Source organism: Lissotriton vulgaris, chromosome 4_1 (assembly GCF_964263255.1).
Source record: "Lissotriton vulgaris chromosome 4_1, aLisVul1.2, whole genome shotgun sequence".
In the NCBI taxonomy this organism is placed as follows: Eukaryota; Metazoa; Chordata; class Amphibia; order Caudata; family Salamandridae; genus Lissotriton; species Lissotriton vulgaris.
The window spans coordinates 1,579,343,102-1,579,367,799 of record NC_141691.1 but is presented as its reverse complement, the minus strand read 5'-3'; the positions used below and the strand labels follow the sequence as shown (position 1 = coordinate 1,579,367,799).

Genomic DNA, 24,698 nt, shown 5'->3' with positions numbered 1-24,698 from the left:
TCCTTCGGGTTGGGCGGACAAATCAAGCCGCAGGTGCAAGATGGATCATGAATGGCGTCTTCACTTGGAAGTGGTGCAAGGTCTCTTTCAGCAGTGGGGTGATCCTAAGTTAGATCTATTCGCCACCGAAGAGAACGCGCAATGTTAGCAATTCTACACGTGGAGTTGCAGTCTTCTAAACGCTTTTCCGCCTATACCACTTCTGCCCATAGTGCTGAAAATCAAGTGGACTGGGCCTGAGTAATTCTTGTGGCTCCAGATTAGACACGAAGAGTCTGGTATCCCGAGCTGCTCAACATGGTCATCGATCCTCCGATCAGACTGCCTCTTTGGAAGGATCTTCTGTCGCAGCAGCCAGGGACGGTCCTCCTTGCGAGGCGATTGGGCGGCGGCAGTTGACGTCATCTGACTTGCCTCCTGAAGTCTGTGATGTAATCTTGGCAGCCAGGCGTCCCTCCACTAAGACGTATACGCCTACAGATGGAACACATTTGTGGCATGATGCGCAGCAAAGGCTATGGATCCCTTTTCTGCCCCTCTTTCTGAGGTTCTCTTGTTCCTACTGTCTTTGCCCAGCAGGGCTCTGCTCTGGGCACTATCAAGGGCTACCTCTCGGCCATTTCTGCCTTTTTAATGCTTCCTGATCAACCTTCTCTTTTCAAGTCCCGGGTTTTAAATAGTTTTTTTTTTTTTTTTTTTAATTTCTCTTTTTTATATTTTTGTTATTCCTCATATACCAATGATGGGTATACCAGATGGGGAGACCCCTCTCCTCTCTCCAATGTTACGATGTTCCACCCTCAGCAATGTACAGCCGAGGAGAAAAAGAGATTTGGGAGACCCCACTGGTCACATCTGCTTGCTTGCTCCACTCCAGTCCATCGTATATCCGTGGCCCTTGGTTTGACTGGAGGCTAAGCACCAACTGAGCCCAGGTGAAATCATCGGAATATAATTTTAGCTCATCTATTCCGCCGCGCCACTAGGGCCGCCCAGATTTTATCATGGCTGGTGCTGTCACAGGCTATATCCGACTCAGAGATGTAAATGATGTATTTTAGTATTAAATGTTTTTATTGATAATCATGAGAACAAGATACAGTAAAACTGCAAAAGGGGCGCGGGTCAGTCCAATGACCTACCCATAGCTTAGTGTAGCGGGAAGGTACAAGACATTAGCCATGTCATGAGGCAACCACGTTATACACAGCAAGCCGCCTACAACCCAGGCTGGGCCGGCCGTGTCATAAACACAATGAGGCTATAAAGCGTCCCCCATACCCATCGCCATATTTCCCAGGTGAAGAGGCGTGTGCTCTTTATCAGTACTACGCAATCTGAGTCCACCAGCCTCCTCTCTCGCACCTTCCTGATGCCATAGCACCCCAGAGTCAACCTGAGGCACATCGCACCCCAGTCACCTGAAATAATCAAAAGGAAGAAAAACCCCTCCCAAACATTCCCATCCCGACCCAAAACCCAACAAACCCATTCCCACCCCTGTAATGCCTCCCTTCCCATCCTCCCCTACCCTCCTCCCCTATTGTACATGGTTCTCAACTACTCTCTCTGTTGGTCTCCTCCCTACTTCGGAGCTGGGTCAGTCTCTCTCCCCTCTGGTTTGATCTCCGTCAACCTCAATAGTCTGAGATATTTCGGACAAGGTCCTCCGTAAACTCAGAAGCCAGTAAGGATAGAAATGGCTTCCATAGTTCGGCATAACGAGCCCCCTCCCCCGCCCTAGACAGCGACAGTCTTTCCATGCCCAGAACCATCCAGAGGCGGTGAAGCCAGCCCTGGTATGTGGGGATTTGCTTTGTTCGCCAGTGTGCCACAATATTCTGTATTGCTGACCCCAGAGCAATGGCTATCAGTCGGCCCCTTCAGGATTTTAAGGGATAGGTCAATGCATTAGGTAGCCCCAGGAGGACGTAGGCGGGAAAGTGTGGGATATCTGTGTCGAAATGAGTGTCAACTTCAGTTAATATCTGGCCCCAATAGTCCTGTAAATATTGACACTCCCAGAGTATATGAACTAGCGTGCCCACTTGACCGCAGCCACGCCAACAAAGAGGGTCCTTGCCGCTGTCCATTTCATACAGACGCTCAGGGGTATAATACCAGTAGGTCGCCACCTTCGTGAGTGTATCAGTAAGTCCCATATGTTAGGCCGAGTGGCGTTCCCTGTAGTACACCCCCTCCCATTCCTTGTGAGTAAGGGATCTCCCCAGTTCCCGTTCCCATCTCGCCCTGCCTGAGTTATATGTGTATCTGTGTTTGTGCATGAGCATTTTATAGAGGTCCGAGATCAGTTTTGTCCGTGGAGCGGGTGATCAGCCAACGCTCAAAAGCCGTCAAGCGCCTGTCCGCCAAGGACCTCACCTCTGTGTTGAGTGCCCAATGTCGGACCTGCAAGTATCGGAGTCTCTCGGATTCGGGCAGGCCGAACTCCTGACTGAACTGCAGGAAAGGAACCGCACCCTCTGGAGAGCACGACAACCGGCAGGCTTCCAGCGTGCAAAAGCTTTTTCATCCAGTCCCGGTTGAAAGTCCGGGTTCCCGATGATGGGGGTAAGGGGCGAAGGGAGGGTGGTAAGTTCATGACTAAGCCCCACTCGATCCCAAATTTCCAGCGGTACAAGTGTGATAAAGGACGCATAGAGATTAGGGGGTCTATGTTCTCGACGCATAAAGGGGATCTCCTGTAGGGTCCATCCAGCAACAGCCTGGTCTTGAAACAACCAATGCTTCCCGGATTCCCATCTGACCCATTCCGCCAGGAGGCGCAACTGAGATGCTTGAAAATACGTTGCCAAGTCCGGGATCCCCTAGCCCGCCCTGTTCTGGTGCCAGCATTGCTATCCGCAATTTTAGGCGGGGCTTCCTCCCGTTCCATATAAACTGCGATGGTTCCGACTGCATCAATTTTATCCAGCCTCGCAGGGGGAGCCAGGGGGATCGTGCGGAAGAGGTATAGTATTTGAGGAAGAACCCTCATCTTGACTAATTATGTATTTTAAACACTCAGCAAGGACAGGTGGATTGATATTCTGCCATTCTAAGGGGAATTGATAATTGGTCTTTCAGGCATTCAGGTGTCCCTGGGGAATCCCATATTGGAGCCTGAGGCATATAATACGCGATTCCTAGCTTTCTCCTGAAGAATACCCAATTCTTCAGGGCTGTGTCCAATATCTTCAACCTCACTTTTTTATAGAATCTAGGATCCCCAAATTTAAACAGAAAATATTCATGGCCTTGGGGAATATCCTGCAATAGCGCCTGAAATAACCGACCCATTGAGGACGTGTCTGCTTTATCTCCATTAACCTAAAGTTTTTAAAGTGGAATGAATGACAGTAGATTAATATATCCGGCAGCGCCAGCCCTCCCATTTTCAATTTCCTCCTTAGTTTTTTCCAGGAGATGCGAGGGGATTTTGAGTTCCATATGAAGGAACCGATTTTCCCCTGAATATTCGCCATATCTTGGGGCTAAAACTCAGTTGTATTGAATCAAACAAAAAGGTCACTTTAGGCAAGATGACCATTTTAATCAGGTTTGCTCTCCCAAAAATATTTAAGGGAAGGCCAGACCAACGCTGTAAGAGCCCGCAGACCTCTTTATAAACTTTGCTAAGATTAGTTCTTGATATCTCTGAGATATCTTGTGTCAAAAGAACTCAGAGATATCTCATCTGTGGCTTAACTATATGCGATCCTGCTGCCTGATTCCACTGCATGTTCTCCGTTTTATCCTTGTTTATTTTATATCCCGAAATTTCACCAAAGGCCTCAGCCTGATCGAACAGTCGGGGAATTGCCACTTCAGGATTGGTAGTAAACATTAAAAGGTCATCTACATATAATGCAATTTTTAAAACGAGTTCATGCAAAAGAAAAGGCATAATCAACATATCTGATCTTAACTGGGTGGCCAGAGGTTCAATGTATAAATTAAACAATAAAGGGGACAGGGGACACCCCTGCCTTGTACCCCGAGATATTTTCTCCTGTCAAATATATTTTATTAAATAAGGTTGTAAGGACAGGCACAACGATATTTGAACCTATTTGGTAAATTTCAATTGGAAGCCCATCTGGGCCTGCTGCCTTTCCCTTCGCCATTTTTCTCAACTGGTTATATACCTCTCCCTCCTTAATAGTGGAACTCAGAAAGGAACTATCAGCCACTGTTAGCTGAGGTAGGTCAAGTTGTTCCAACCAATTCCCAGCACTTTGGGGTAAAGGGTCGCTATTCCCTGTATATAACTTTTGCATATACATTATAGCCTCTTCGGATATCTGGTCGTTCTCTTCCAGGGGATCCTCATCAATAGTCATAAGCATTAGAATATTCCCGCCCATGTGCGGGACCCCGGAAACACTATATTATATGTGCCCCACATATATATACACATATATATATAAAAAACAAGCAATAGCAGCCAAATCACATTAGAGCTGAAATATGCTGTGAAGAATTTCCACCATACATGAATAATAAGCATTAGAAACAGGAGAAACAACACCAAAGATTGTTTAGAAATTGTTTTAATGCTCAGAAAGCAGTAGAAATTCTCAGAACTCACTGGAAGCATAGGAAGCTCCCAGGCTGCATTGCAAACACACAGTCTAACAAGACTGAAAAGCTAACCTGTAGCTGAATAGCAAAAAACTGACACTGTGCCTTTAAGGCACTCATGACCCCCTGTATCCCATCATGCCCCAGGAGTGGCAGTTAGGTCAGTTGTTCTTTCCGGCTCCTTCAGTGAAGGACCCTGGTTACACAGCTCCACTATTTTTCTGGTTTTTGACAGAAAAATTGCTTCTTTTTGACAACTTTTGCTCTTACTTCGACGTCTTACATCTAGTCAAGTAAGATACTGCTTGATTTGAGCAGTTTGGAGAGCATTTTCCTCTAAAAATGCCTTCACTCTTTGATAAATGTCCTTCTTGTAGCAACAAGAAGGCCAAAACAGACAGCCACGACGTCTGTATCGTTTGCCTGCCTGAAGATCATGATCCAGACACCTGTCCTCATTGTGAGAACCTGTCAGGAAGGACGCTCAAGGACAGGGAGAGAATGCGAATTTATGGTCTGGCTCACAGAGCTTTGAGAGGGAGATCTCCAGTGAAGAAGGGCTCCAAGAAGACCCATTCCTCTTCAAAGAAGAAGTCTTCACGCCCTTCTACTTCAGCTTCGAGCTCGGCGCTGAGAAAAGATCCACAGGTGGAATTTTCCTCTTCGAAACTGCCGTCGACGGCGGGCTCGCCGTCGAGAAGAAGACCAGGTACGTCGACAACGTCGAAGGCACCAGCTCCGTCGTCGAAATCCCCTCCGCCGTCGTCAACCGGGCGGCGATCGGCTTCGAGGAAGGCTACTCCGCCGCCGTCAACCGGGCGACGGTCGGCGTCGAGAAGTGTGACTCCGCCGTCGACAGTGGCTCGTCGATCGGCGTCGAGGACGCGGTCTCCGTCGGTACGGCAGCAGCGCTCGGCGTCGAGGGTGCCCAAAACCCCTCCGCCGTCGTCGCACATGCATTCGACGTCGAGACATGGATCTCCGTCGGCGGCTGGCCATCGCCGTTCGACGTCGAGGCAGAAAGCTCCGTCGCCGACAGGGCGAGGCCGTTCGACGTCGAGAGAGAAGCCTCCGTCGACGACAGGACATCGTCGTTCGGCATCGAGGCAGAGGTCCCCGTCGGCGACCGGAAACCGCCGTTCGACGTCGAGGCAGAAAGCTCCGTCGGCGGCTGCTCATCGCCGCTCGACGTCGAGAGACTACAGACCCTCTCATGGACATTCGAGGTCGAGATTGTTTGATCCTCCGACTCCTCGAAGGCGTTGGGCTGCGAGAAAAGAACGCTCGACGTCGAGACACTCGGATACGGTCATGGTGACAGAATCTGCTTCTCACCATTCATCTTATCGGTCCTCGGGCTCCTCTACGGAGCATTCAAGGTCCAGAAGCCCTATACACAGGACTCCTGAACGTCGTCCAGATCCTTCAGCGGGGCACATCAGGCTGTCACCTAGATGGTACAGGTCCTTGGACCATTGGAGAGACGAGGGGCCTACCAAGCGTATGCAGGAGTATGCCAGCCCACACCACAGGTCCCCTCTCCAAAACCTGGTGGAGGAGATGGACAAGCGTAGCCCTCCCAGGCGCACATCCCCTGTGACGCTACCCACCAAAGCGCCAAGAAGGTCCCGTTCGCCTACAAGGGAACTTATACTGGAGGGTCGGAGAAGATCTAGATCTCCTATGAGGGAACCTAGACTGGAAGGTCGGAAGAGGTCTCGATCTCCCCGGGGCAGATCTCCCGTGCGGTCGCCAGCCAGATCCCCCAGGGCATCCCGATCCCCTAGAAGGGAACATCGGACAAGAGATCGGGTCAGATCTCACTCCCCTAGACGAGAGGAGCGCTCAAGGAGGTCGCGGGAGCGAAGACGTAGTTCTCACCATCGACATAGACGTACTCAGTCTACCTCCTCCACTTCGTCTACCAGATCGTCCAAGAGGGACTACTCACCGACATTTGACGGACAGTCCAACGTCCAGGTCCTCCCCAGTGGATGATATTGGCACGTATCTGGATGTTCTGCAGAGAGGTGCGCTTAAACTGAACATCGAAATGTCTGTCCCTCAAGTAACGACGACAGTCATTTTTGAAACCTTACACAAGAAGGCCATCTCCAGACCTCTGCTGCCTTTGGTTCCGGGGATTATGGACCCTGTCAAGGAGGTTTTCCTAACCCCAGCAGCAATCAGAGCAGTACCGGCACGCATTCAGAAGAAGTACAAACCGGCGGCTTCTGACCCGGTGTTTGTGAAGTCTGACCCTCTGGCAGACTCTCATCGTGGCAGCGGCGAGGAAGACACATGCGGTTGCTGGTTCATCTTCAGTCCCGCCAGATAAGGACAGCAAGACCCAAGACTCCTGGGGTCGGAAGGTTTGCAACTCTGCTGCTTCCACTCTTAAGGTCACCAGTGCAGCTGCGCTCCTGGGTCGGTATGACAGAGCCTTATGGGACTCGATGGAAAGATTCAAAGCCAAGCTACCGAAAGAGGACCAGCAAGACTTTGAGGAAACTGTTACGGAGGGGTGTCTGGTGGCAAACCAGATGATCAGCACGGCCGCGGATGGGGCGGCGCTTTCGGCTCATTCCTATTCCCATGGAGTTTGTGCCAGAAGATCGGCCTGTTTGCGCCTTACAGGTCTAAAACCGGATGCTCAGCATCGGATTCTAAATCTCCCCTTTTCGGGTTCCGCTCTCTTCGGGGAACACGCGGACGAAGAGATGACCCGAATGAAGACTGAGCTGGACACGGTGAAGGCGGTGGGCTTGAAGAAGAAAAAGGAATTCAAGCGCCGCTTCAAATCCAACAGGGGGAGAGGGGCCCAACAGAGGGTTCAAACCCCTCAGTGGTCCCAGAACAAAACTCTAGGGAAACCCCAGTTTCGTGGCAAGCCCAGCAGGGGCAGGGGAGGCCACCAGCAGTCCTCCAACACCACGAGAGGAGGTAAGGCCTGAACAGTGGCTTCCTCTGACGCCGTTGCCCACTCCAGTGGGAGGAAGTGCTTCACAACACCTGGCAGAGTGGGTCAGCATCACAAGAGATCAGTGGGTGCTGAATATACTGCGCAATGGATACAGGATACGTTTCCGTGCTCTTCCAAAGAGCGTCCCTCCGAAGAGCTCTTGCCCTCACCAACTAAGCTTGCTCCGACGAGAGGTAAAAATCCTGCTGCAAAAAAGAGCGATAGAGGAAGTTCCTATCGCTCTGGGAGGAAAAGGAGTTTACTCCAGGTATTTCCTTGTCCCCAAAAAAGACCAAGAGGACAAGTTCAGGCCCATACTCGACCTACGACTCCTAAACAAGGTTATCGTCAAGGAAAAGTTCCGCATGTTGGCGCTTCACCAAATATGTCCTCATCTACTGGCCGGAGATTGGATGTGTTCGGTGGATCTACAAGATGCGTACTTTCACATCCCGATTGCGCAACAACATCGCAAGTACCTGAGGTTTGTTGTGGGAATCAAACACTACCAGTACAAGGTGTTACCCTTCGGTCTCAAGTCCGCACCACGAGTCTTCACCAAATGCATGGCAGTGGTGGCGGCTTTTCTTCACAAGAAGGGTCTCTTCGTTTATCCATATCTGGACGACTGGCTCCTAAAGGGTCCATCTCCGGTACGGGTAGCGCAAGATCTGCATCTGTGCCTGCAACAGCTTCACAGACTCGGCCTCCATGTGAACCTGGAGAAATCAGTCCAGCGGCCTACGCAATCCATCCACTACCTAGGCTCCGTTCTGGACACAAGCGTGGGAAAAGCGTTTCCTTCGGAGGAGAGACTTTCTTCCATGAACCTGAAATGCGGGATTCTGCTAGAGTCTCGGCCCCCAAAGGCACGACAAGTGGCGTCTCTACTGGGTTCCATGGCGTCCTGCATCTTTCTCATCCCAAACGCCAGGCTGAGAATGCGTCCTCTGCAACAGGCTCTGGAGGATCAGTGGGACCAGGCAACAGGACGTTGGGAGGATCGAATCCATCTTTCCCAGGCGACAAAAGAGTCCATCAGATGGTGGACTCGGAGACACAATGTGATGGTGGGAGTGCCGTTTCACCAGCCCATTCCGTCCCAATCTATAGTGACAGATGCCTGCCTGCACGGCTGGGGAGCACACATGGATCCGCTTCAGATTCAAGGCCGGTGGTCTGCGCAGGAGCAGACATACCACATCAACATGCTGGAACTCAGAGCGGTATTCCTGGCTCACAAAGCTTTCCTGCCAGCGATCACATCCAACTCAGTCCTGGTTCAGACGGACAATACGACAACCATGTTCTATCTGAACAAGCAAGGAGGCACAAAATCTCGCCCACTGTCTCGAGAGGCTCAGGCAATATGGCATTGGATTCTCGCTCGAGGTCTCACAGTAGTGGCGGTGCATCTTCCGGGCGAGTTGAACGTCAAAGCAGACGCACTCAGCAGGCACTTCGAAGATCAGCCAGACTGGGTGCTAAACGACGAAGTAGTAGAAGAGCTTTTTCGTTGCTGGGGACGTCCATCCATAGACTTGTTTGCAGACGACGAAAACACCAAGTGCCACGCCTTCGCGTCCAGGTTCCACAGACCAGGGACGCAGGGGAACGCTCTTCTGTTGGATTGGGCAGGGATGTTCGCATACGCATTTCCTCCCCTGGCTCTGATTCCGAGAGTGGTTTCCAAGCTCCTCCGGACGAACATGGAGATGATCCTGATTGCTCCAGACTGGCCTCGGCAGTGGTGGTATCCGGACCTTCTACATCTGTCTGTGTGTCCACACAAACGACTCCCTTGCAGACCGGACCTGTTGAGCAAAATGAACGGGAGGATAATGCATCCCAACCTCCCATCATTGAACCTAACAGCATGGCTCCTGAGGTCCTGCAATACGGACATTTGAACCTGCCTCCAGACTGCATGAGCATTTTGAAGGAGACTAAGAGGCCGTCCACGAGAGCATCCTATGCCTTCAAGTGGAAAAGGTTTTACTTGTGGTGTAGGGATCATCATTTGGATCCGATTAAGGGGCAGGAGGAAGTCATCTTACCATACCTCCTTTCCCTCGCAACAGCTGGTTTGAAGTACGCTTCCATTAGAGTGCATTTGTCAGCTATTGAGGCTTATAGGAAGTCACCTGACCAGGTGTCTTTTTTTCAGGTTCCAGTGGTCAAGGATTTCCTCCAGGGATTGAAGAAAGTGTATCCCTCTGTGCGAAATCCTTCTCCTCCGTGGGAATTAAACCTAGTTCTATCAAGGTTAATGTCTCCACCTTTCGAGCCCATCCACAAGGCTTCCTTACAACATCTCTCTTGGAAGGCAGCTTTTTTGGTGGCAATTACCTCTGCACGCAGAGTCAGTGAGATACAAGCGCTCTGTGCAAAGGAACCTTATACTGTATTCCACCATAACAGGGTAGTACTAAGGGCTCACCCATCCTTCTTGCCTAAGGTCATCTCTGATTTTCATATAAATCAGTCTATTTCCCTCCCTTCCTTTTTTCCAAATCCTACGACCCCGGCCGAGCGGTCACTTCACTCCTTAGATCTTAAGAGTGCTTAAGTTTTATTTGGAAAAGACTAAAGGGATTAGGAAAACGGACCAACTGTTTGTGAACTATGGTGCAATGAGGACTGGCTTTCCAGCAGCAAAGAGGTCCATTTCCAGGTGGATTGTCTCTTGCATTAAGTTGGCCTATCAACTAGCAGGAAAACCTTTGTTGATGTCTCCAAAAGCGCATTCCACTAGAGGGAAGGCGGCTACAGTGGCTTTCTTGCATGACGTTCCCATGTCGGAAATATGCAGGGCTGCGACCTGGAAATCAGTGCATACCTTTACAAGGCATTACTGCCTCGACTCTGATTCCAGGACCAATACTCAAGTAGGGCAAGCCTCCTTGAGGAATCTGTTTGGGTAGTCTGTTTGTCTACTCAGGCTTATTGATGAGATTTCTGTCCACTATCTACTCCGCGTCTCCTGCTGGATCTTAATTACTAACTCAACGATTGAGTGGTCAGATAGAATAGCTGGGATATAAGAAATGGTATCAATTGCGGGGGAAAAACCTTGGTCTACTAAGAAGAATTAGATGCGTGAATGGTGTCTATATCTATGGCTATAAAACGAGTAATCCCTTTTTTTCTATTTTTAATCCTCCAGACATCAATTAAATGAAAATCTTTCATAATATGTTTCAAATCTCTTTTTGATTTGTAAGGAGAATAAAAAACGGCCCTGGAGGTACGATCTAAACTTGGATCAAACACTAAATTAAAATCGCCTCCAAGGATGACAGGTATACTCATAGCGGAAAGGCTTATTTTCAAATTTAGGAGGGCCTCTGAAGAGTCCTGATTAGGTCCATAATACACTGCGTAGGCAAATCTCACATTATCCATGATCAAAGAGGCAGTTAGCCATCTGCCTGAACAATCTGTTTCATACCTTTCTACCTGGATCCCACAGTTAGCCCGAATAATCACTGCTACCCACTTAGTGCTTCCACTTTGTCTAGAAAAAAGCAAGTCTTGAATCCACTTATGATTTTTAAAAGCTTCCCTACATTCTAGTGATTCAAGATGGGTCTTTTCTAACAACAAAACATGCGCCCTCGATTTATTCAAAAACTCGCAGATTCTATTCAACTTCCTTCCCTCTCTCAGGCCATTCACGTTCCAAGTTATTATTTTAATTTTATTAGTAGTACCGACCATTGGAATTAGATGGGTATTTAAAATGTGTCTCAACACTGGGCCTAACATTTCTATTTAATAGTTTTCTCCAATTTTTTGGTTCTATGAGGAATATATTTTTCTATTATCAACCCCTCCACCCCCCAACCCCCCCCCCCCCCACCCCCCTCCCACTCCCTCGAGGAACCCCCCTCTTGGACTTTGGCGATCATACCGCCATTTTGAGACCATGTCCCGAACCCGGATTCTGCCTCCTTGCATGGATTTACTAAGTAATGTGCCTATCACCCTTAAACGTGAGTAATTTTCACTACTTTATCCCCCTCACCCCCCCCCCCTTCCTTTTTTTCTTTTTTTTTTTTCCATTCCCCATTTAATGTGATATGTCATGTTCCTACTACGGTTATCTACTCCTATGTGTTTAGCTACTCCTATACACTTACAAACCTTAAATCTAAGAATCTTAATCTACCGTTTTCATTTTCCGAATCCATTGATTTAGCCTAGGGGCTATCGCTATTGAATGTATAAGAAATCACTTGTCTAATGCTGATGTTCTTTCATGCTAATTAGAAAACTATCGACTTCTTGAGTGGAGGTGAAATTGTATGTATTTTTCCTCCAAACCACTTTTAATGCTGCGGGAAATTTCATCATGGCCTGTGCTCCTTGGCTTCTCAGATCAGTCATACGGGACCCCAGCTCCCACTGTCTTTGCGCTGAGACCCTCCCTACATCCGAACGAATTAAATATTTAGAGGAGTCAATCTGGAGAGATGAATCCACCAGAGCCCTAGCCAATATTAGCTCTTTTACCGAATATGTCTGGAAATTGACCAGAATCTTCCTTGGGGCACTTCTATCCGGATGTCGATGGAAAGTATCCCTATGTGCCCGTTGAATCTCACCCTCAAGGTTGATATCTGGTCTGTCCTTCAAAACACCTTCTCTCAGTAATTTACATATTAGAGATTTCACATCTCCATTTTCCGCTCCTTCCGGGATTTTTAAAAATTTGAAATTATTCCTCCTGGCATGTATCTCTAGACATTCCAAATCAAGTTGTAAAGACTTATTCTGAGCTTTTAGTTCGGAAATAGTCTTGGAATCGTTTCTTAAAAGGCATTACTCATCTCTTCCCTCCTATCCCCTTCGTAATGCCTCAGTGCGACTTGAACTTGGTCTTGAACTATTTGAAGCACGCTTCCTTTGAGATGCATCGCAACTGTCCTCTACGACTCTTAACTCTTAAGACTGCATGCCTGGTAGCCATCACATCTGCCAGAAGAGTGAGCTAGCTCCAGGCTCTTTCATCCTAGCCTCCTTTTCTGGCTGTACATCCAGACAAGCTTGTCCTAAGAACTCGTCCATCCTTGCTTCCCAAGGTGGTCACCTCCTTTCACATGAGGCAAACCATCACTTTACCGACCTTCTTTCCACATCCTTCTAAAGAGGGAGAGGCTCCACCGTCTGGACCCAAAACGTGCACTTTCCTTCTATCTGGTTCGCACCAAACAGTACTGGGTGGATGACCAACTCTTTGTTGGCTACGTGGGCGCCAAGAAAGGTCCGACCGTACACAAGCGGACCAGCTCTAGATGGGTCGTTTTGTGTATAAGAGCCTGCTATTCTAGAGCAAAAAAGGAGCCTCCTGTGGGGCTACGCACCCATTCTACAAGGGCGAAAGCAGCCACTACTGCTTTGGGATGAGTAGTCCCTCTACATGACATCTGTCAGGCATCTACGTCGGCATCGCTTCACACATTCACAAAACACTACTGCCTGGACAGCCAAGTCCAGAGAGACCGCTTCTTTGGTCGTTCTGTTCGCCAGGACTTTGTGGTGTGAACTTGGTTCACAGACCCACCTCCTGGGTTGGTATTGCGGGGGGTATCTATCCTAAGGTAAAGAATCTAGAACTAACTGTTTCTTTCAGATGAACAAGTTACTTCCCTTCGGTAACAATATATCTGTAAGAAACATAGGTTAGTTATAGATTCCTTACTGCCCCACCCATCCTCCCTTGTCTGCAAACTGATTACTAGGGTTAAGGACATCCTTTCAGAGACTTGTTTTCTTGCATGGCTCTGCGTTTCTGGCGCAGAAAGTAGTGTACAGAACTGACAGCGCGCGAGGTCGGTGTCTTAAGTAGCTACCGCAACGTCATCCCTGCGACCACAACGCCAACAACGTATGCGGTGCTGACTGGAGCCACCTTCCGACGTGCAGAGGTAATGCTGACGAAAAACTTTCTGGGTCCAGTCTGACGCCTGGGTGTAATTCTAAGGTAAGGAATCTATAACTAACCTATGTTTCTTACAGATATATCGTTACCAAAGGTATGTAACTTGTTCTTTTATGCTTAACTGTAGATATACCCAAAACATGCTGTGAGTTAATATCGATCGCCCTGTTGCTAGCTAAACGTCATGGGAGATTGTGCTAGATAACATCCTGACCACCTAAAGAGGAGGAATAATTGAAAGATATGACCTATTGTTGCACCACAGTAGAAGATTATAATGACTTGTTGCACCCCAGGTCATGCCCCTAAGATTTCTGGGAACCTTATAGAGGGTATATGACCACGCAAGACGCTGATACACTGTTGCAGACAGATTTTCTTCTGTTCAGTGTAACTCTGGCAACAGATTGGCACTGTGAATGAGATGTTATGTTAATTGGTTGTAAAAATTCAAAAATAAACTTTAAACAAAAGGACAGAGTATAAAGAGATATACAGAGGTCGTAGAAGATCCTTGAGTGGTATGAATTTAAAAGCATACAAGCAGCTATGGTGTATAAATATAAAAATGGTACCAATAACAGTTGTAATTTGCGTGCCAACTCTTGCACATGTTTCGCTCCACTGCTGACAGTTTTATGTTATTCATGTTATAAAGTACAATCCTATTAAAATTTATTTTTTCAAAAGTGCCGCTCCATCCACATTATTAGTCAGTTTCCAATTTTCTGTGTATGTTGGATATTGGTGCAAGCGCATTGCTAGGACCTGAGAGTTGCTAGATAAATTACATCTGATTTCTTGATGAAGTGAAACATCCAGAGGAGAGCCACTCTACAGAATTTCTCATTGTAGAGCAATGTGTCTTTTGAAAGGCTTACAAGCTTGTAAGTTGTATATTTTGGCACTAAGAAAGCAAGTTTACAACTAGGACACACACAGAATTCACTAGCGAAATTTCCATTACGTTACAAGCCCTGTAGCAGAAGAAAATATTTATATATTTATTTATTTCGAGAAGAGGGTATATTTATTTTTCTTAGGTCTATAGCTCTAGTCAGGGTTTCATCGTCCCAGAAGCTGTAGCTATATTCAGACTTACGCCCACAACCATCCCAAACATAATATTACACAGTTCCCTGCGCATTCCAGGCACCACCTTATTTAAGAAATGCAGACACTGAGAATACTACACAACTTTATTTCAAACAAAGAACAGTCATACCCTCACATATTCAGTGCTGGTACAGTCATTTGTAATGGCTATATCTCCATCACACCTAAGTCACACATTCACCCTCCTACACTCTACAGCACCAGAGCAGCACAAGAGAACCAGTAACATGCAATGTACATTTGCGACACATAGAAGAAAATGTTCCTATCCCCCGAGACGTGAGACTCCCCAAAACTAACGTCCAATCTAGGAGCAAATTCTGCCTGTGAATTCTCCTCCTGGTTTTTCACTCGCTCTAGATATCCATGATTTGGTCTTCAGCAGAACACTAGATGTGGCCCGTTTTCGCTGCAAATTTAGGTTGTTCAGAGACTTATTTAGTGCTGTTTATTCAGCCTAGACAGGGAGTCCCACCGTGCCAGCGGACGCGTGTGAAGGCACTTCTGCTTTTTTGCCATTTTATCTGTATTGGAAGCCTCAGAGTTTTGTTTTAGTGTTTTAGAGCTGTTCTTAAATATTTTAAACTTGTATATGCTGCACTCTACTTTGCACTTTACCTTGTGAGCACCCCTGCTCTGGGGACGTACTCTGCTCTTTCCATGGGCTCCCCGCTCTGGGTCTCCTGTTTGTGTGGAGAGAGTCTTCCTTCTTTTTCCAGTGCTTACTTCTCTTTCCAGTGCTTCTTCGAGCTGGACGTCTTGCGGCAGTCCAGCTAGCCTTGCACTTCCGGGTGTAGGGTATTTAAATCCATGCAACCATAAGTGCGCAGCATGCACGCCATTGGCAAAGGCAACCCCGTCTGCGCCCATCCGCGCCTGTTCGGCGCCAGGGGCCACGCATGCTGCCCATTCATACCCAGGAAACGAGGACGCACAGGCTAAAAATTATTTTAAGTTACAACTGCTTGAGCTGCGCCCTAATTCTCATCACAAGGGATGCAAGAAGTGGGATGTCGATAAGGGGAATGCTGTACCCTGTTACCAGCGCAAATTAAGGCAAAATTAACAGTAGGGCTTCCCATCTTGGTCGCCTCAAAGCATTGCAGGGGGTGGAGGGTAAGACAGAGACTAAGAAAATAGGGGAGAGTAGATTAAATCCACTCCGTGGAGCGCTGCTGAACACTCGCTCCATGATTAAACACAAAACTGAAGTTGCTTTGACTATTCAATCTCTTAATCTAGACTGTCTCTACATTACTGAGACATGGGCCAGTATCTATTCAGAACCTGGCCTGGCCCCCCCGCCCCCATTGCTATACTATATTTAGACAAGACCGCTCGGATAAAAGAGGAGTCGGCCTAGCCTTGGTGGCTAGGGATTTCCTCAGATGCACACTCAACACTGTGGAAGCAGCTCTGGCCTCCACACTGGAAGCTGCCTCTTTCAGGATCAAACCATCCGAGAACTTTTGTTTCTCTGTCCTTTTAGTTTGTCATCCTTTATGGAGACCTGGTGTAAAACCTTTGAAACTTTTGCTACCCCTGCCCACCATACGATCTTAGGGGACTTCAATTTTCATCTTGAAAACCACCTAGATAAAGACACAGCCCACCTTGTAGATCTTATGTCTTCCATAGGGTTTGTGCAGCAGGTTCGTTCTCCCACCCACACAGCCTGTCACACACTGGATGGCATTTTTAGCAATAATGACGACCTGGTGATTGAGACAGTCCAACCCCTCAGCTGGGTGGAGCACTGCCTGATTGAATTTAAAATCTCCACTCCTGTCACTAACAGAAGTCACTGCAGAAAACTAAAGAAGATCACAGCCACCAGCTGGTAGGCTGCCTTGGCCTCGACCCCTGCCGGGAGGCACAACAATCCCCCTATACAGCAGAGGGTTTTTGGGACTAGATCAACCGGACTCTAGACACAGTTACACCTTTCCAAAACTGTATTATTAAAAAAATAAACCTTCCACCCCATGGTTTTTGGATGAACTCATGGCCCTGAGTCGTGAAAGCAAATGGCTCATCAACCCCTGTCCCTGGGAGAAATCCAAGCAGCGCTCACAGCTATGGAACTAAAAGGACACCATTTTCCAGGCTAAATCCTGTTTCCTTACTAGAAAGATTGTCGGCAGCCAACTCCTCCAGTATGTTCTTTAACCCCTTCGCTGCTGATGACGAGCTCAGCTCGTCATCAGCCACGTTGGTCGTGTGCGGATGCCGAGCTGAGCTCGTCATGTAACGCGGTTTCTAGAAAAAAACCGCACAGCGCAAAAAGAACCCCCGCACGCATGTGGTTAAGGTAATAAAGGAAATCTCAGAACCTCCCCAGGAACAACCTATGATTCCTTCCCAAGATTTCTGTGACAACGTAGCAATCTTTTTTCAAGAGAAAGTCCTGCAGATCTTCCACGAGTTTGCTCCTTCTACTGACAATTTGTCTGTCCGTGAGGAATCCACAAAAGACAGTGCTGAACTGAGTATGGTGAAACCCCACAGGTCATCAGGAAGAATGATTGGTCTTCCTTCTCCCTATCTCAATTCAACAAACTAAAGATCTCCACCTCGGTCTTAAATCAGGGCCGTCCCTAGGCATGTGCAAAGTGTGCACCTGCACAGGGCCGCCAAACCCCAGGGGCCGCCACGACGAGGATCGGAAGGATCAATGATACATCGTGGCACTGGCGGCCCCCTGGCAGGATTTGGCGGCCTCCGACTCCGGCTTCCAATACTAAGTTCCGAGTCCGACAGTCACAGTTCCTAGCCCTGACACAGTGAGTCAGCCCCCCTCCTCCCTTTAACTTCCCTGGCCTCTGGTTCCGAGTCCGCACCAACCTCGTTCCTGATTGGGCAGCAGGGGCGCCGGGGTGTTTCAAATCATCACGACTGTCACCCGGCTGGCTGGCACAGACGCCGGAAGCCAGGATAGAGTGATCTGCGGCAGCGTGCAGACTCAACCTAACCTGATGCTCGACTTCCCCACGTGCGTAACTAACTTGTGGGACTGGTGGCGTATGACTCTCTCTGCACAGCCCAGCCATTTGGTGGTCGTCGACGTCGGAGTCGGACAAAAGCTGAGCGGCCCCGGAGCTCAGACTGAGAATAAAGTGAATAAGTGTGAACACACCTGCCGGGTAAGAGCAGAATAGATCCATTCTCTCAGATGATTGATAAAGATATTTCTGCACACTGTTTGTGGCACTGACTGACTATCGCGACGCGTCATGGCAAGCAAGCGAGTCATATGAAGATAGGTAGCCGGGTATGAGTGTAGCTGTTAATGCTGGAGGTCGGAAGGACAAAATTACTGCACTGCAGCCGGGAGTTCTGCATCGAGGTAGGCCGCTCGCTGTCTATCTTCCAGTGGCAGCGCCGGCCACTGATTTAATTTAGGCTCCTCTTCGCCTGTGTACCTGCAGGGCCTATAATAAAGGTGGAGTCGGGGGTACTATTTTGCATTAAATTAAGCGGCAGTATATGGCTCGAGTCCCAGCCAGCAGACAGCCGAATCATTGCCGAGTATTACATTTCGGAATCACTGACACTTTCTTCGAGGGGCAGGGGGCCCGCCGCATTCAATTTGCCGGTGCCGCATCCATCGACTCGTAGGCCGCTGTCTATCTTCCAGTCAGTGGCCCTGGCAGCGGGCGCGGCCTCCCATGTAAACTGGTGGTGATTGATTTCTTTAGGCCCCCTGCTCCGCCTGTGCCAATAAAGGTGGCGAGAAAGGGTATTTCTGCACAATTAAGCAGCAGACAGTTGAAATATGGCTCCAAGTCCCAGCGACTCCTGGGGGCCCCTAGAGCTCGGGGGGCAGGGGAGCGACCGGGCCAACCCGAGCTCTTTCAGTTTGACACAGCCAGGCGCGGGCCCCGGTGGAGCGCGGAGTGAGCTCCGCCCCGTCCGGACCCCCTCTTCCGGGGCCCCCACCTACGCTCCCTGCACAGGGCCACCATGAGCCTAGAGCCGTCCCTGCTTAAATCCTGAGTGCCATTCCGACCCTTGCATGCCCTCCACTCTTCAACTGGCACCGGATTTAGCAGCTAATTTCCTGTGTGAGGTATTCAATGGAATACTCCTGTCCGCCTGCTACCCAGCTATCTGGAAGGAAGCAATTGTTCTCCCGCTCCTTAAGAAACCTAATGCCGATCCCTTGGAGCTAAAGAACTTCCGTCCTATTTCCCTCCTTCCCGCCCTGGCAAAAATCCTGCAGAGATGTATTCATATTGAACTGATGAGGTACATTGACTCACAGGAAATTTTAGATTGATCCCAGATTGGATTCCACACCGGTCACAGCGCAGAATCTGCCCTCATTACAGCCACTGACTGCATTCGGTTGCAGGTAGACCAAGGGGGCTCGGCGGTGTTGATTTTGCTTGATTTATCAGCAGCATTCGACACAGTCATCCCAGTGCACATGTTCCAATGTTTGCGGGAAGTGGCGGTCACGGGAAAAGCCTTGCAGCTTCTCCAGTCCTTTTTAACAGATAAAATGCACACAGTTAGTTGTGGAGGCTCTCCCATGTGGCGTCCTTCAGGGCTCTTCGCTCAATCCTACTCTTTTTAATCTATATGTGACCCCTCTGGCCGAATTGGTGAGATCCTACGGATTTCAGGTGCTCTCTCCTACGAGGACGACACCCAAATCATTGTTTCTATCACCAGTGACCTGCATCTAGTAGGAGAGAAGTTCAATACATGGATGTCTAACATCATTGGTTGGATGAAGGGCAATTCTCTAAAGATCAATACAGACAAGATCGAGGTATTAGTTTTTGGACCACAGAACTCCATCTAGTCTAAGACCTGGTGGCTAACAGAATGGGGGCCTCCTCCAGCCCGGTAAAAACAGCAACAAATCTGGGATAATCTTCGAAGAGGGTCTGACTTTCAATGCCCAAGACAATCGTACAGTTGGCACATGTTTCTATATTCAAAGAACCCTCAGAAAGGCGCTGCCACTCATTCCCTCAGAATTACATCAGCCACTATCATTGCACTGATTACTTCTCGCCTTGATTACTGTAACGGCCTATGCCTTAATATCACTGCTGCTTCACTGAATAAGCTCCAGGTGGTACAGAACGCAGCAGCAAGACTGATTCTAAACATTCCCAAATATCAGTCTGCCAGAGAAGTGATCCGTTCTTTACACTGGCTCCCTGTCCGGGAGCGTATTTCATTCAAGATCTTAAGCACAGTATATAAGGACATGCATAGCAATGGCTCGTCCTAACTCAAATCCTTGTTTCTATGGTACACTCCAGAGAGGACTCGGAGATCATCCATACAGCACATTTTCGATGATTTGATGCACAAACAATACAGACCCAAGAATTCAGATAACAAATACACAAATTATGAAATATCTTATTTGATTCACAAACAATTTTTTTTAAATCACATTTTAATAATGGGAACGTTAGATCTTTTGTAAATCCAATTGATATCATTCATCTATGCTATATTCTGTTTGATGCACCTGCACTGCTCTCATGAATCCTTCTGAGGATACACACTTTATTTGTATCCTTCAGTTTCAAATTCCTTCTTATTTACCCACCATTTTAAAATGTTCAATTCTACATTTCGATTCTTTATTTATATACACTTTATTAATTAGTTAATATTGTTTAATATTCTAAGCAGTCACAGCCCCCTAAGTAGGCTTTGCGACCCCAGGGGGAACCCAGAACTCCGGTTAAGAACCAGTGGTCTAGGGTGCAAGAAGTTAAGGCCATGCACATGTATATTGCATTTCCTAAAATGGGCATTGTGAAGGCTGGAACGGATGTCTGTAATGCCACTCAACTTGTTGAAAGTTGTGTTCTTGTCTAACACTAAATTATGAGCAGACATAAGTAAAAAGTTAATACTTTCAAGAACTGCAGTCTGGAGGTGTCATTTATTTTAAGATTTTTTTTCTTAATGCAGAGGTTTCTTGGTCAAAACTTGGGGAAATGTGAGTACAAATACGGAGCATTTATGACTCTTCGTATTTGTTTATGTTGTTGTTAAATACAATGCCAAAGATATGACTTAAGGCGAAAATAAAATGATGTAATTTCATGCAAATGTATAAGTGTTTTGGAAAAATATATATTTTCTAATACCTTCATGATTTCTTTTAAGGTTTCATCGATTACTTAGTGGAGCCGTTATTTGTGGAGTGGGCTCGTTTCTCAAACACCAGGCTTTCGCAAACCATGCTTGGTCATGTTGGACTTAACAAGGCTGGCTGGTCGGGACTGGTTCTGCAGCAGCAGCCTATCAGTAGAGAGGATACGGACCCTGCTCAAGAGGAAAACGACTAAGACCTATTACCTCAGGAAAATCGAATTTCGCGGCCCTGGAATTAGCTTGACAAAACTGCATCATGCAGGATATAAATATATATTTTTGACCTTTGATAACTGGAAACAAATGTCTATGGGGAGACACAAACATACCCCGATTGCCAAGGTTTCAGTATGGACTTTGCCAGCATTATTTATTTTGAAGAATTCCATTTTGATAGCCCATATAAACTTTTTTATTACGAAATTTGAACGTAGAGCAATACGCACATACCTCAGTTGGCTTTTCAGCGAAACCTTGAATATGCAAAGCACAGCAGAGACTCTTTCAGAAGGAACTTTATAATGTGCCACGTGCTAAGGCTGGTGTTTAAAGGAAATGTTCTTGAGAACTAAGACTTGAAATCTTTACTTCTAACAGTTGCCTGTTGGAAATGAATGAGACTGGTGAGAACTTCATTAACAAACCTTCCACTCTGTTAATTATTTAAAAATGGAAATGTGAAGTGCCCACTCCTCTGCTGCCTCGGCAAGACTTGATGTTTACAAAGTGACTCTGAAGATATTGATGTTAAACTTGCCTTGAAGCATGGTTGTAAAGGAACCACTAATTTTTTGTTTGCGTTTGTATTTAAAAAGAAGAGGAACAAATCTGAATCTGCAGCTATAGTTCCCCTACCTCCCCTCTTGAATGCCACAGAAGCCTCCCCAATTGCCATAGTTTTGCTTGTGCACTAGTAACTAAGAAACGTTTAGAGCAAAGCCAAGCTACACTCCAATGCTACTGTATGGGATTGCAGCTTTTTTCTAACCATACATATCTTTTTGGTAGGGGAGAGAAATGAGAATGAGAACACTGTTCTAGCTTTTGTAATGTTGCAGTGCACGCACTGCATGCTGTTTTCACTATGGTACGCTCGAACTATACGTGAGAGGTCGAATTTTTGTCAGCACCATAAGCCACTCTCAGGGTACAGTATTTGCCAATCTGAAATAAAGCGGGAGGGTAACTGTTTAGAACAAGGGTACAAATGCCCCTTTTGCTGCAGTGTGTATGTAAATGTATGTGTGCGTGTGGGGGGGGGGGCAATGAAGAGGGAAGGGTTTATGGGCAAAGACTTTTTTATATATATTTATTCTTTTAGAATGTGATAATTTGAGAAGCCACATGGGGAGAGGGTGAAACTGTAACAAATTGCTACAGATGCCTTAAACTATGCACAAAGCTAAGTGACCAAATTTGTTATTTTGATTTTAAAAGTGCATTGTTTTTTGTCCTCACTCTAGTAAAATAACCCATTCATGCAACTTTGTTGTGAAAAGAAATGTTTTGTAGTTGAAAACTAATTTTAAACTTCATGCATTCCATTTTGTAATTTGCTTTAAATTGTTTTAATTATAGTAAGCACAGATGTTACCTATTTAAGAACTGGTGCTTTCTCTTAGTTTTATGTATTTCTCGGTTTATTTCTGTACAAGACTGTTTATAAATTCTGTTTACAATTTGTTGCAACAGCCATTTTTGGGAGAAGGCTTCAGTGTAAAGCCATTTGGAAAGGCTTTGCCATTTTAAATATGTCCTGTTGCCATTCAATTTTGATGAATAAAGGAAAACTATCTTTTCACAGTGTGGTGTCCTTTGTTACTTGAATGATTTTAGTTTCTTAGACATATATTATATGAGCACAGCAGCAAAGTCCAACCAAGGCTTCTTGCATTTTGGCACTTAGTTTAGATACATCCCGAATGGCGTATACAAACTACCTACTATAGACTAATAGGCTGCTGCAAATGACTATACCGGTTGCTAATGGACTGAACCAGAGTTATAGGTCTGTGTCGCATGTGAAGACCTTTAACGAGGGTGAGGGCCTTCAACAAAAGGTATATCGTGAGGTAGAAGGGTTATAAAGCTGTTAGAACACTCAACCCACCAAGGATAGAATCTTCTAAATTACCCCCTTCACTGCTAGGCTGACACTCCCACCACCACACCACACCACCCCAGCCTTTTTATTCTATATGGGGTAGTTAGTGCTTAGGCCCGTGTAACCTTTTGTCCACATAAGGTATCCACTCTAAATTTGCGTCCTTTTCTTCCAACATCTTGAGGATTCTAAAGCTAACCAGGGTTTGTGGATTCCCCTTGAGGGGACAGAAATTATCACTACAATGGGAGTTTAGAGGGGAACAACAGGACAACCAGCCCCCCACTCAACGAATTCACTATCAACTACCAAGTGCAAATGATATTGTAGTGAATCTCTCATCTTATACATTGACCCCAGATGAATCTCGAGTGCTAAACAAAGGTCTGGGCTTTGTCCCGACTCCACACCATGATTTTGTTTAACTGTTCAAAAGAAATGTACGAGTTGGTGAGAAAAATTAAAATACATACATTTTTCAATGACAAAGAAAAGGAAATTCCATCAATGTTCTCTACTAACTTACGGAGACCCTCAAATTTCTGTCCCCCTAGCGCCGTAGTAGGCCCTGAAGTGATGGTTTTTGAGCAAAAAGTGTTGAATGACATAGAAACTCTTGAACGGACCTCAGGGCAGACTCGTCAGAACAATGTGAGTAAAATGGACTGGTTGGCTGTTAAATCTTTACAGAACGAAAAGTCCATCATAATTAAGTCAGCCGAGAAGGGCGGTGCTATGCTGGTGCTCGATGCCAGTGACTACAATGCTGAAGTACTCAGGTTGTTGGGGTCACGCACAAACTATCATCCCTTAATGAGGGACCCTACACCTTACCTACAAGACATCATTAAGACCTGGGGGGGGGGAGGCGTTGGAGAAGAAGTGGATCACACATAAGGAAGCAGATTTTTTGATTAATCCGAAACCAAGAATACCGGCATTTTACATCTTGCCAAAGATACATAAACCCCAGCTCCCACCCCCAGGTCATCCTATTGTTTCGGGCATCCAGTCAGTACTGTAGCCCCTTTCTCAATTTTCTGATTTCTTTCTTAGAGAGTCGGTAATTAACCAGCCCTCATTCTTACAAGACACGACTGATGTTTTGAACATCTTGAAAACATTGGAGTTTGATCCCATAAACCAGTATAAAGTGACGATAGACATAGTCACTGTATACCAGCATATACCCCAAGATGCCACGCTGGTGGCAGCAGCGCGTGCTCTGGGTGGTATGGACTGGTTTTATGACCACCCCCCAGTCACTTGTTTTGAAATGCATTGAGTTAGCCCTCACCAGGATTTTTTTTGAGTATCAGAACCAGCTATATTTGCAGGTATCTGGTACCTCGATGGGGGCGACCTTTGCTCCCAGTCTGGCCTGCATTTATGTAGGCCAGTTTGAAGAGAATGTCATTTACCATCCGGTTGATCCCTTCAAAGAGAACATTTCTCTTTGGAGACGATATATCGATGACATTCTCTGCATCTGGACTGGGCCAGAGGAACGGCTCATGGAATTTTTCTCCTGGCTTAATCAGGCGGATGATAGCTTGCATTTCACATGGACCTACAACAATTCCGAGGCTGGATATCTTGACGTTGACATTGTAGCCATGAACCATGGTCTGGTCACCAATGTCCATCAGAAACCTAGTGACAGGAACTCCCTCTTGCATTACCAATCGTTTCATCCCAGATCCCTTCGGGATAACCTTCCCGTGGGGCAGTTTTTGCGCTACCGACGCAATTGCTCAACAACAGAGAAGTTTGTTGAACAATCAGAGGAGCTTGAGGAGAAGCTCCGAATCAGGGGCTACCCCGGTAAGACCATCAAACAGGCACACAAACAGGCA

General features: G+C 46.9%; 1 protein-coding gene across 1 annotated transcript in view; it reads left to right on the top strand.

Moving 5' to 3' along the window:
- The window catches only part of PDE7A (phosphodiesterase 7A), a 1,213,253-nt gene extending 1,190,714 nt beyond the window's left edge, over window positions 1-22,539 (top strand). Inside the window, exon 14 of the mRNA XM_086965809.1 lies at window positions 20,751-22,539. Coding sequence (XP_086821935.1) covers window positions 20,751-20,932 — 182 coding nt within the window. The 3' untranslated portion in view covers window positions 20,933-22,539. The remainder of the gene's footprint in view (window positions 1-20,750) is intronic.
- Window positions 22,540-24,698: the final 2,159 nt, after the last annotated feature.